The sequence below is a fragment of the Heterodontus francisci genome, chromosome 19 (assembly GCF_036365525.1).
Source record: "Heterodontus francisci isolate sHetFra1 chromosome 19, sHetFra1.hap1, whole genome shotgun sequence".
Classification (NCBI taxonomy): domain Eukaryota; kingdom Metazoa; phylum Chordata; class Chondrichthyes; order Heterodontiformes; family Heterodontidae; genus Heterodontus; species Heterodontus francisci.
In genome coordinates this window covers 65,496,274-65,509,446 of record NC_090389.1, presented here as the reverse complement: position 1 = coordinate 65,509,446, position 13,173 = coordinate 65,496,274, and the positions used below count along the sequence as shown (strand labels likewise).

General features: G+C 40.8%; 1 protein-coding gene across 1 annotated transcript in view; it reads left to right on the top strand.

The window, feature by feature from the left end:
* The first annotated feature begins 221 nt into the window (after positions 1 to 221).
* isy1 (ISY1 splicing factor homolog) overlaps positions 222 to 13,173 on the top strand; it is a 31,534-nt gene continuing 18,582 nt past the window's right edge. Inside the window, exons 1-8 of the mRNA XM_068052324.1 lie at positions 222 to 309; positions 4,247 to 4,269; positions 6,255 to 6,306; positions 6,709 to 6,774; positions 8,827 to 8,869; positions 8,957 to 9,069; positions 10,453 to 10,570; positions 12,154 to 12,276. Coding sequence (XP_067908425.1) covers positions 307 to 309; positions 4,247 to 4,269; positions 6,255 to 6,306; positions 6,709 to 6,774; positions 8,827 to 8,869; positions 8,957 to 9,069; positions 10,453 to 10,570; positions 12,154 to 12,276 — 541 coding nt within the window. The 5' untranslated portion in view covers positions 222 to 306. The remainder of the gene's footprint in view (positions 310 to 4,246; positions 4,270 to 6,254; positions 6,307 to 6,708; positions 6,775 to 8,826; positions 8,870 to 8,956; positions 9,070 to 10,452; positions 10,571 to 12,153; positions 12,277 to 13,173) is intronic.

Here is a 13,173-nt window from a genome sequence, read left to right as displayed (position 1 = left end):
ACTGTCAATGTCCCATTGCCTAATATTATGGGCTGGCGTTACCCGTTGCAACGCCCCGCCTCCCAGTGCAGCCGTTAGCCGCCACGCGCTAACCACCCGCTCACGTGACTCCGGTTCCTCCCCCCCCACCTCACCTCCACGAGCGGGCAGCTCCGCCTCTTCCCCCGCCCCCGCTCAGCTGCCCAATCAGCATCTTCCTTATCGACATCCGAACCCTGACCCACGACCCGCGAAATCTACTTCCTGTTTGTGATCAGGCTGCGGGCTTGTGGTGGTGTGAAATCTTACCTGTGAACAACTTTTACAATGGTAAGTATCAAATCCGTCATTAAAATGCTGTTAGAGAAGAGGTGGGAGGATGGGACATGTTTCTTCCCATCCCGTTGTTTCTGCTCCGATTTGTCACAAACTTCCACATGTGCCTTTGGATTTAATTAATTGTGACAGTGCTGCAGTGTCTCTGTGCTTTGGTTGCTCCTGTCCTCCCTAGCAATTGCATTTGCTAATTTTCTGTGTCTAGGTTGGTTGTGGAAAATCCATTCATCAGAATGGGAAAAGTTCAGATATCAATTTCATTGGCAAGATGGTAGAATCCCCACGACAGTATTATACTGCAATTATTATTGAAATGTTTATTGTGATAAGCCAACTGTTTACATGAGTTAGGGTTGATTTAGCACTTAATGCATCAGAGGTGATATATTGATGTGTTGTAGAATAATTGCATATCTAAGCACAAATTGATGTATAATTTATGGAATCAGTTGAATACAGCATAAAAATGCTAACTTTCCAAACGGTACAATCAATTCTAATCCCATTTCCCTGACTTTTCCAAGTATCATTTCCAGTACTGAGAACTTTGATCATTTCTTCCTCCCCCACCATATCCTGTGAGTAATTGTAACAGAAAACTAACACTGAGATGAGCTAATTTAGTTCAGATAGTGATTACACACCGTGAAGGACCCAGATTATAGCGCGGCTGCTCACTGAATGAACTTGGACAAACTTGACAAAGAAAGATTGACATTTCGGATGGAGCACTTCTTCAGAAATACTGAAGAGGCCAAGATGTGAATCTGTCTTCTTTCAAATTTCCTGATATTTATGACGATAGGCATGTTTATTCTTTTTCTTTTTTTTTTCTTTTTGGGCCTCCTTATCTCGAGAGACAATGGATACGCGCCTGGAGGTGGTCAGTGGTTTGTGAAGCAGCGCCTGGAGTGGCTATAAAGGCCAATTCTGGAGTGACAGGCTCTTCCACAGGTGCTGCAGAGAAATTTGTTTGTTGGGGCTGTTGCACAGTTGGCTCTCCCCTTGCGCCTCTGTCTTTTTTCCTGCCAACTACTAAGTCTCTTCGACTCGCCACAATTTAGCCCTGTCTTTATGGCTGCCCGCCAGCTCTGGCGAATGCTGGCAACTGACTCCCACGGCATGTGATCAATGTCACACGATTTCATGTCGCGTTTGCAGACGTCTTTATAACGGAGACATGGACGGCCGGTGGGTCTGATACCAGTGGCGAGCTCGCTGTACAATGTGTCTTTGGGGATCCTGCCATCTTCCATGCGGCTCACATGGCCAAGCCATCTCAAGCGCCGCTGACTCAGTAGTGTGTATAAGCTGGGGATGTTGGCCGCTTCAAGGACTTCTGTGTTGGAGATATAGTCCTGCCACCTGATGCCAAGTATTCTCCGAAGGCAGCGAAGATGGAATGAATTGAGACGTCGCTCTTGGCTGGCATACGTTGTCCAGGCCTCGCTGCCGTAGAGCAAGGTACTGAGGACACAGGCCTGATACACTCGGACTTTTGTGTTCCGTGTCAGTGCGCCATTTTCCCACACTCTCTTGGCCAGTCTGGACATAGCAGTGGAAGCCTTACCCATGCGCTTGTTGATTTCTGCATCTAGAGACAGGTTACTGGTGATAGTTGAGCCTAGGTAGGTGAACTCTTGAACCACTTCCAGAGCGTGGTCGCCAATATTGATGGATGGAGCATTTCTGACATCCTGCCCCATGATGTTCGTTTTCTTGAGGCTGATGGTTAGGCCAAATTCATTGCAGGCAGACGCAAACCTGTCGATGAGACTCTGCAGGCATTCTTCAGTGTGAGATGTTAAAGCAGCATCGTCAGCAAAGAGGAGTTCTCTGATGAGGACTTTCCGTACTTTGGACTTCGCTCTTAGACGGGCAAGGTTGAACAACCTGCCCCCTGATCTTGTGTGGAGGAAAATTCCTTCTTCAGAGGATTTGAACGCATGTGAAAGCAGCAGGGAGAAGAAAATCCCAAAAAGTGTGGGTGCGAGAACACAGCCCTGTTTCACACCACTCAGGATAGGAAAGGGCTCTGATGAGGAGCCACCATGTTGAATTGTGCCTTTCATATTGTCATGGAATGAGGTGATGATACTTAGTAGCTTTGGTGGACATCCGATCTTTTCTAGTAGTCTGAAGAGACCACGTCTGCTGACGAGGTCAAAGGCTTTGGTGAGATCAATGAAAGCAATGTAGAGGGGCATCTGTTGTTCACGGCATTTCTCCTGTATCTGACGAAGGGAGAACAGCATGTCAATAGTCGATCTCTCTGCACGAAAGCCACACTGTGCCTCAGGGTAGACGCGCTCGGCCAGCTTCTGGAGCCTGTTCAGAGCGACTCGAGCAAAGACTTTCCCCACTATGCTGAGCAGGGAGATTCCACGGTAGTTGTTGCAGTCACCGCGGTCACCTTTGTTTTTATAGAGGGTGATGATGGTAAATTACAGTACTAGTTTTGTACTGCATGTTCTTTTTGTGAATTGTGGAAGACGAATATAGATAATTCAATAATTTCCATAATGTGTGAATATCATTCTTATTCCCAGTTAGATGGTAAATGTTTGACACGTTAGTATCCAATACAATATTGTGGATTTATTCAGGGTAGTGATACACAACTTCTTACGCTTTAGTGCAAGCTCAGGGTTAAGCACACTATGATATTCTATTCATATGCCTTCCCTATGAACAATTTTATTTTATTTTATTTAGAGGTACAGCACTGAAACAGGCCCTTCAGCCCACCGAGTCTGTGCCGACCATCAACCACCCATTTATACTAATCCTACACTAATCCCATATTCCTACCACATCCCCACCTTTCCTATATTCCCCTACCACCTACCTATACTAGGGGCAATTTTATAATGGCCAATTTACCTATCAACCTGCAAGTCTTTGGCTGTGAAAGGAAACCGGAGCACCCGGCAGAAACCCATGCAGTCACAGGGAGAACTTGCAAACTCCGCACAGGCAGTACCCAGAATTGAACCCGGGTAGCTGGAGCTGTGAGGCTGCGGTGCTAGCCACTGTGCCGCACTTTTGATTTTATTAAAATAAAGTTTAAGTATTAATATTGCAGTAAAACCCGCCCCCCCCCATTCATCTGTTATAGAAGTGGATTAATGACTTTTCATGAGAATTGTAATTTCAATATAACAACCCCAATGTAGAAATGTTGTGTGTGTGTGTGTGTGTGATGGGGGTGGGTGGAGGGCGCAGTGGTGGTTAAGGTATAGCATATTGGAGCACTGGTTTGATGCATCATAAAATTGTGATTTGCACCTATAATTTCCCATGAGTTATAGAACTCATCTGTGCAGTCATTGAAAGGTGCTGAGCAGAGTCAAGCTGCCTCCTTATTGTGAGGAGAGAAAATAAATGGGAAAATCATATTTGCGCACTACAGTGTATTTCCTAGTGGCTAGTTACAGAGCAGCATTGCAGAGAGCTGAGACAAGTTGCCTGCCTGCTGTTTCTGAAGAGGAATAGCATATGCTTGGGGGAGACCAGAATAAGGATCAAGAGAAGAAAATAGCTTGGAGTCTTGCACTTAAAAAAAAACTTTTAAGGTTGTTATTTGTTATTGATGGTCACGAAGCATGGCTCTGCCCTCCCATTGTTTAAAATTTTTGTGCAAGATAACGATTAGCTCCTTGCATCAACTGGTGGCATGGTTAGTTGGGAAGCTCACTTGAGTATGGGGATCTAGTTTTAATAGTGCATTGTGAGGGTTTCTCTGTTTTTAATAAACGGCAATGTTGCAATTCTGGTGCCTGTTTTAGTCTGTTGTGTGTATTTGTTCATTGGTTGAAATGAGTTTATAAAACTGTCTTGAAATTCTATATAGAATTCTGGTATTTTTACTGTAGATTGGTCGTAAATTAAATAACTTGATGTATAATTCATTATGCTTTTTTCCTCACAGGCTCGAAATGCAGAGAAGGCAATGTAAGTACATTATCTCACTAAAGTTTAGTGAATTAAAATGATGTGCAGCTTTCAACAAAGTAATACAGGTCTTGTGATTTTTGGATTTGCTGTGGTCATTCTTTCAGCTAATTGGACTATAGTATCCAATTTAAATTTACTTGCTTTAAAAAATAAGAAAATATTGGAAATATTTCAAACAGGATCAAATTATAATTGCAACATGCAAATTATTTGGTCAATTTTGCAGTTTATGATGCAAAATAAATTAATTTTAATTTAGTGCTTTACTCATTGCTAATAATATTTTGGCATTGTTAATCCTGGCGATGACAGTGATAGAATAGGATTGTCTTGGGAGTGATTTGTAGTTGTCTTAATTTACTTAAGATTGCAAACAATATTTCTTGGACATGTTTACTCATAGATGTCATCTGATTTTTCTAACAGTATGCTTCTGGATTGCCCTTTAGTAAGTACTCTTGGGTTATGCTTGATATAGGTCAATGGCAATTCAGATTGTATGAGATATAACATGGAACAAGAGTAAGCTCCAACTGCAATCCCCCTCAATGTTCTTTAACCCTAATTTCAGAATAGCATCCTTATTGCAATGTTCTAATTTTTTTTTATACCTTACATGTTTCGGGGTTTTTGCAGCAAAATTAACAAATAGTTACAGGATACTTTGTGCAATGGATTCAAATCCCCAGGAACTGGATTAAAAGACTCAAAAACTATTTAGTTTAGTACCCTTACAGCCAAAGTAAAGAGACTTTCACCCCATCAGTTTGGGCTAGACTGTAACCTGGGTCTGATGAACAAAAGGACAGTGCTGAGATCCACTCATCACTAAGTAGTAATAATAATACAATTGACCTATATCAAGCATAACCCAAGAGTACTTAGTAAAGGGCAATCCACAATTAGTACTTATTCATACGTTTATTGATGCTTACTTTCCGCACCATTCCAGAAGCATGCTGTTGGAAAAGTCAGATGACATCTATGCTTAAACATGTCCAAGGAATATTTTTTGTAATCTTAAGTAAATGAAGACAACTACAAATTGCCCCCAAGACAATCTTATTCTATCATTGTCATTGCTCAAGCTAGGTGGGAAATACTTTGTTTTTTAACCTCTGATTTGAAGATCAATGTTTTGTTGGTTACAAATACATTTTGAGTTACGTTAGGTTTTCAAAATTCAATTGGGATCTCTTGTACTTCTTTCTAACTAGCTGTGTGGTGTGGTTTTGGTACCTTGATGTTGGGGTTGGTGTGCACACACAACAACTTGTCTCTCATTTTGGAAAAGTAATAGAAGTAGTAAGCCACTTCCATTCTCCACACTTTGAACTCTGTCACTTTCAGCTCCATAAAAGCCAATGTGATTGAGTGATCTTGGACTTGTGTAACTAATTTCATTTATTACCTGTAGTTCTTAGTAGAGAAACTATTTTGATTAGTTTTCTGAGTTGGCTTGAGTATTTTTAAGCCTTTGAAAGGGGTAATAATGTTTTTGCACCAAAGTTTAAAAAGCAACTTGTGTGCCATGTATTTGAAAAAACAGTCCTTCAAGTTGTACTCCAATGCAACATAGAATGGTTACAGCACAGAAGGAGGTCGTTTGGCCAGCCTCTAATTGCCTTCATATCCTTCCTAGAGTTTGGTGCCCATAATTGGAGACAGTATTCCAGTTGAGGCCAAACCAGTGTTTTATAAAGGTTCACCATACTTCCTTGCTTTTGTACTCGATGCTTCTATTTATAAATCCCAGGATCCTGTATGCCTTATTAACTGCATGCTCAACCTGCCATGCCCCCTTCAATGATTTGCACACTTATACCCCCATTTAGTACCTCAGCTACACCCTCCATGCATAAATCTCCTTTTTGGTCCCTAATTGGCCACACTTTTCCTTTTACCACCCTTTTACTATTTATGGTAATATCCTCGTGGATTTGTGAGAGGCGGATTAATAATTCATAATTATTTTGATTTAGGACTGCCCTGGCAAGATTTCGCCAAGCCCAGCTAGAAGATGGAAAAGTTAAGGTTGGTATATTGTGTAATTGTTTTCAGGCAAGATGCAGTAGTAAGAACTATTTCGTATAATATAATTCGCATAAAATTCAGTAAACAAGCTGTTCCAATATATAAATTGCTCCTTTTATACTTAGAAGACATAAGTAGGCAGCTTATACACAGATTTTTCAACAATTGTCTTAGTTAAATTATGCCTGCAGTTGGAGTAATGCCTGGCTAACAGATCAATTTTCCAGCAAAATGACAAACTTTTAATGCAACACACTCATTCCAACGTCTTTCTTCATTGTTGTTTGTAGTTGAATAATGAGGCTTTGATCTGTTCATTATTTGTGTTGCTTAGCAATAAAATTTGATGTGACACTGTTTTGGTGTTAACTAAGTATTGATTACTGTCTCTCTATTCAGTAGGAGAGGAGACCATTCCTTGCATCAGAATGTAATGATTTGCATAAAGCAGAGAAATGGAGGAGACAGGTGGGCAAAGCCTTATGTTTAAATGTCTGTAATACTCTTGATCTCCAGTAGTCTCCTGTTTGGACTTAGCAAAATAATATTTTGATTTCATTATTGCAGCTTTACTGCATATCAAACTTTGTCACTCAGCGCTCAGGAATTTGTTTTGAAATGTCAGGTTGGCTGGGAGGGGAATCTGCACAGCTGCCTATTCTGTCCCTAAAAATGTGCCATTGTTAAACCAAAAAATAAAACGGAGGAAACAGCGCAGCCACAGTGAATAGCATAGATGGTCATGGAATTAACTAACATCCAGACTATCAGGCTGGTACAGCAAAGAGACAAGGTGTTCATTAGTCTACTTTTTGGCACGTTACAATCTTGTGGCTAATTCCCTACATATTGAAAATAATGGTCAGGTTTTTCTGCCCAATCCCTTTAATGAGAACAATGTTATAGACTGGTGAGTGCAAAAGAAAATTTGGACCAATTTAGGTTACTGTTTGCCCTTTTATTAATCAGCCACAGTTCCTACTGTGTTTATTACAATTCTGCATCCTCTAACCTAATATAGTTTTAGTAGCTATTTTGCTTATTTAATTTGTTTCATATTCGATAGGAAGATTTTACATTATAGATGCACACAAAGAAAGAGGGAGTACATTAACATATTAGAATTTTGGATATTTGTGTTATTTACTTTAAAATGCGTAATTTTCACAATGTTAATTAAAAATACATACATTTACTCATGTTTTGTTTCACTGGAAATTCTGTGAGTACTGTGAACTCTAAAATGATACGCAATTATGGTGCTGGCACAACAAAACTAGTTAGATCATTGAGCGCAAGATAAGTAGTCTACAAAGGTTGCTTTAGGGTTAAGAATAATTGGATAGAACATGATTGCCAATATATACACTGTGCCACATTGGATAAAGAATGAGCTAATTGTATCAAGTAATGAAACATTGGTCAATTATTGCTCAAGCAATTTACATTATTTTACAAGTTTTTCCTAAAGCACAATTATTCTTTGTCAAATAGCACGAGTGAACATTTTGTGAATTAACAAATAATTGCGTGATCCCATTCAGTGTATTTTCTATTTCTTCATGTGCAGGTCAACATTAGTGTAATCGTAGAAGCATTAGAATTGCAAATTTAACATTAATTTGACCTTCGTTTTAACTGGAATTCCACAATGTAGCTGGTATAATGAGTCCTTCAGTGAAATAACTGAATATCCTTACATTTTTTTCCTTCAAATTTCTTTTTAAAAAACACATAATGAGCAGTCGAGCAGTAGCTACACCCATAATGTATGCTTCCATTCACATATGGAAGGCAAAAAACAAATAAAGCCTTGCAGTGCAGGGAAGAAAATAGTATAATGAATTCTAAAACAAAAACAAGAAATGCTGGATTCACTCAGCAGGTCTGGCAGCATCTGTGGAAAGAGAAGCAGAGTTAACGTTTCGGGTCAGTGACCCTTCTTCGGAACTGAATAATGAATTCTAATTCTGTCTAAGGCAAAGCAGCATTTGTTTCAATATTATAAACTATATTTACTACAGAATAAATTTGCATTAATATGCTTGTTAAGGAGAAAGTTTTGTATTTTGATATTGCTGAAAAATAAAAATGTTTTACCTGGTTAAGGGTATTATCATAAATTGCTGAATTTCATGTCAGCAGTGTAATATTTAAAGCATTTCTGATCATTGTATAAGTGGTTTCTGTGATCACCTGCACTGTTCTGGAATCTGAAAAGCAGGATTTCAGTCATACACATTTCAATGCATGTATTCAATTCTACTCACCAGCCTCCAATTGCCAGTGGAAATTCTAATATTAGAAAGCTTAGCTTAAGGATAGGTTCTTGAATATTTTTGAACTATTTAAGCTTGAGGCCATCTCTTCTATGTAATCTTGCTCCAGTTGCCACATTACTGATTATAGAAATAAACAACATTCTGTCGTATTTGTAAGGTATGCACATTATGCAAATAGTATTCATAATATCTGTAGTTTGTGACTATTTAGTCATTAAAGCTTTATAATGTTTTGTAGATCATAAGTGAAATTTCCAAAAAAGTGGCACAGATACAAAATGGTAAGTTTCTGATATTTTTCCAACTTTAAGTATTCACTTTTGCAGTGTGCATTCATGTAATGCAAATACATTTTTTTTCAATTAAAGCTGGTTTGGGAGAATTTCGGATACGTGACCTGAACGATGAAATCAATAAGTTGCTACGAGAGAAAGGTCACTGGGAGGTCAGAATAAAGGAGTTAGGAGGTCCTGACTATGGAGTAAGTAACATAGAAAGCTTTGTTAAAAATGCATGCTTGTCTTCTGAATAATGGCAGTATGGCAGCAGTAGCTGTTTGAAATGTTGCATTTTCATATTTGGATTGAAGATTTGAAACACTTTAGATCCAATGGCATCTCTTTCAGCTGTTAGTGTCCTAATTTTAAACAAGCTAAGGCAATCTCAGTCTATTAGATGCAATTCCATAAATCTATCTGTGTATGTCTTTGATTGAATCCTTTTAGCTTCTGTCTCCAAGGTAGGCAAAAGCTTTTAAAACAATAAAAGTGTTTTATCAAAAAAAATCTGGTTCCAATTAGTACAAGGAGCATGGCTTTTCTTTGTATCTGAGTTACTTGTGCTGCCCTTGTTATGCTATTTAAATAATGATATTTTCCAGCTTATTGCTGAAACAGCTTTTTTTCGCATTTCTAAACCTTTAGAGGCGAGCAGAAGGGAGGATAAGGAATCTCTTTTGCCCTTGGGCCTCATTCCTGCTCCCACCTGCTGCAAACAGTGTACTTTCCCCTTGCTCCCTCCTACCTCTGACTGCCCTGCGCTACCACTTGTGTGTTCCCCACTTCACTAGTCATCCTGCTGTCCACCCACCCCAAGTAGTTGTACTTCCCATGCTTCTTCCTGCTGTATGTCACTGCTGTTGCTTCCTCATTCCATATCAAACACTTACGCCTTTTCCCTCACTTGCCACTGCTGACCACCCCAGACAAAGCCTCCAACTGTGCTTTTCTGAGCAGCATCTTGCAACCTCCTTCCTGCTGTTGACAGTCACTAGGATCCACATCCCAATACGTCCACATCTTACTACCAGTGCCCCTCAGCATTATATCTTGTACACTAAATGGGATTAAACAGCATATCCCTTAACTCACAAATGATGTATAAGTATGATATCAGAACTTGTGTTTTGATTTTCTTAGTAAGAATTTAATTGAGATTCCTTGTGTTGCATTTTCATATGGGTTGTCCTAAAGTCCCATCTCCAGCACAGAAGGTGGGTGGCCTCCTTTCAGGCCTTTACTAGTGCCATACTAAAACTGGTCACTGTGATGAGTTCAAGAAAGTGGGAGTTGACTCCCTGCCCCTCAGTGAAACAGCTAAAATCAGGAATTCAACACTGCTGTAGGTGTACAACTGTCTGACCCTGGTGCTGAGCATGGGATTCTCCACTATGCTGTGGTATTGTGCTGCACCTGTTGACTCTAATGAAACATTTTAAGCAATATAAGCTGAAGGTTAGTTACTTGATTGAACAGTTTGGGCAAACCCATGAAGTAGATGTATTTTTCTCAGCTGCTGACAATTTCTTTTTTTCTTTCTGTATAATGCCACTTCTATAAGATGCAGATTTTTTTTTAACATTTAGAAAATCGGACCAAAAATGTTGGATCATGAGGGAAAAGAAGTTCCAGGCAACAGAGGATACAAGTACTTTGGAGCAGCTAAAGATTTGCCAGGAGTCAGAGAACTGTTTGAAAAAGAACGTATGTTTTAAAAGAAAATTTTCATTTTCTCACCAAGTTTTTTTTTTCCACCTCTTGCTCTGAAAATATTGACCTGTTAGAAAGTTATATGGGCATCAGTCAGTCTTGGTACGTTGCTCAGGTTCCTATTTTTAATATGTAAACCTTGACGGTAATTGTTAGCATGCTATTTAATCCTAGGAACCACACAGATGATCCCACTTCTTATTCTCACTTAATATTCATGTGCACTGCCACAAACTTTTAGTTATGTTGCTGGATAGCAATCGGATCTGCTGGCTGATTTTATCCATGCTTAATCTTAGTGAGGTAAGACCAGTTGCAGCACCCCTACTATTTCTCTGGCTAAGTGCACTAAGTCAGCATAGATCAAGTAATGATACCTGGGACCTTTTATGGTCTGTATGGCTAGCTAACCCCCCATTGAGCTATTGGGGGTGGGGGGGTTTCCCATCTTTTTCCAGAATTATAGTTATATTGTTTAGTAAGTTGACAAATTATTCAGTAAGCAATATGTAGCACAAGTTGTCTTTTTAAAAAAATGTATACTGCGCTGCCACTCGGCGATGGGACCCGCATTATAATATGCAAATGGTTACTTAACTTTAATTATTAGGCAGGCTACAGCGATTCTGCCAGCCGGTTGGGATCTTCATTCCGGCAATGCCGCGCCTTCAAGCCCCCAGTTCAGGGAAACAAGGTGCGACACCTGTAGGGTTGGGGGAGGAGGTGATAGTCTCTGTGCAGGAGTGGGGGGTGCGGGGTTAAAATGCTTTGGATTGGTTGGGGCGATGATGGGAAGAGATAAAAGACAAAGTTCTGAATTTTGGGGGTGGGGGGGGGAAGGTTAAATATTAATGGTAGGTATTCTGGGGGGGGCAAGGGAAAGGGCAGGAATGATGTGTTATGCCATTGGGGAGTTGGGAGAGGGCATGGAAATTTTTTTATTCATTTTTATAAACTTTACATTAACGCTGTTATTAGAAATTCAGATGATCAGTTAGGCCTGTAAGCCCTTTAAAAATGTCACCTGCGCAATGGCGCCGGACACCGTTGCCAGGGACGGCTCGCCGGCCCCCACCATGTCATTGGGGTGGGGGGCAGCCACCCCGGCCATGTTAATGAGCTGCCACGTTTGAAATCGTGGAGGCTCCACGTCATGTGCCCCGTGTGTGCGGGCCACAAATTTTTCTGGCCGCTGCCTATTTCGGCATCAGGCTTTTAAAATGCAGCCCCTCATATGACCAAGTGGATAGGAGCCCTGCACTCAGGCCTCTATATCCCCATTGGATGGTACCTGCCCAAAATAGAATACTTTCAGGAACATACTATGGGGTTCTGCATGTTAATGCTCTGATGCAGTGCGCCATTGAGCTGATGCACCTTATTATTTTAGATCTTGAGCTATATTACCTAGACCATGTCACTGCATTTTAATAGTATTGGTAAAAGAAGTTAGCGATGAACAATGTAAAAAAAAAAATTAAAACTAAGTGTATAATTATAGCTACCGTAGTATGGTATCTATACTTTGGTATTCTAAGAAGTTACAACATATCTTTTAATCATGTGTTTGTTTGCAGCACCTGCCCCACCACGGAAAACACGTGCTGAGCTCATGAAAGACATTGATGCAGACTATTATGGTTACAGAGATGAAGATGATGGGGTCCTTCTACCCCTGGAACAAGAGCTTGAGAAACAAGGTAAATAAATCTAAAGAGCTATCCTGTTATAGTTTGGAAGCTGTAACATAATGACAAAATTAGACAATTCTACAGTGTGTCCCGTAATCTTTTTTTGAAATTACAAATGCAAGCTACTTGGCATAATGGGCAAGTATCTAATATATATTGGGATACAGTGTATTCAAACATATTGCATCCAATTCCAATATATTTTTATTATCTATTACAATTAAAGTAGGTTTGGTTCTTAAATGCTGATATTTTAATATTTTTTCAGACTAGTTCTTCATTGGTCTGAATTTTACGCCCCCGCTTCGGGGGAGGACTGGAGGTGGGGTGGGGGTGGGTGCCGTTCCCATCAATTACCCGCCCCCGCTGCCATTTCACCAACAGTGGGGGAGGTGGCAAACAACCCACCCACCCCAGGCAAATCGAGGCTCTTCAGTGGCCAATGTATTGCTACTTAAGTGCCTCTTCCCCCCCCTCTAATACCAGCGACGGACGGGCACTTTGTCAGCCAAGAAGACCACCCACTAATACCTGCCGGCCTCCTTGCAGGCTGGAGTGGGGGGCCCTCCTGATTGGGCACCCTGTGCCTCACAGAAGGCCCTCCAGCAGCATAAGCCGCCCCTGCTGGAGCACCTCCACCCGCCCTCCAGATCCACCCCCAACCCCTTGCTGGAGCCCAGCCGATTGTCGAAAACCCCACTCAGCATTTTCGGGGCTGGTGTTTCTCTTTCTCCTCACGCTTGATGCAGTCCCAGCAGTGGCCACTGCTCCAGTGGCACTGCTGGGACTGAGGAGCTGCCAGCCCTCTGATTGGCTGGCAGCTCTTTGAGGTATGACTTTCTGCACCCGAAGGGCAGAAGTTTCACCCGAAGCCAGTTAAGGGCCTGGGCCATGCAAAATCGCTGT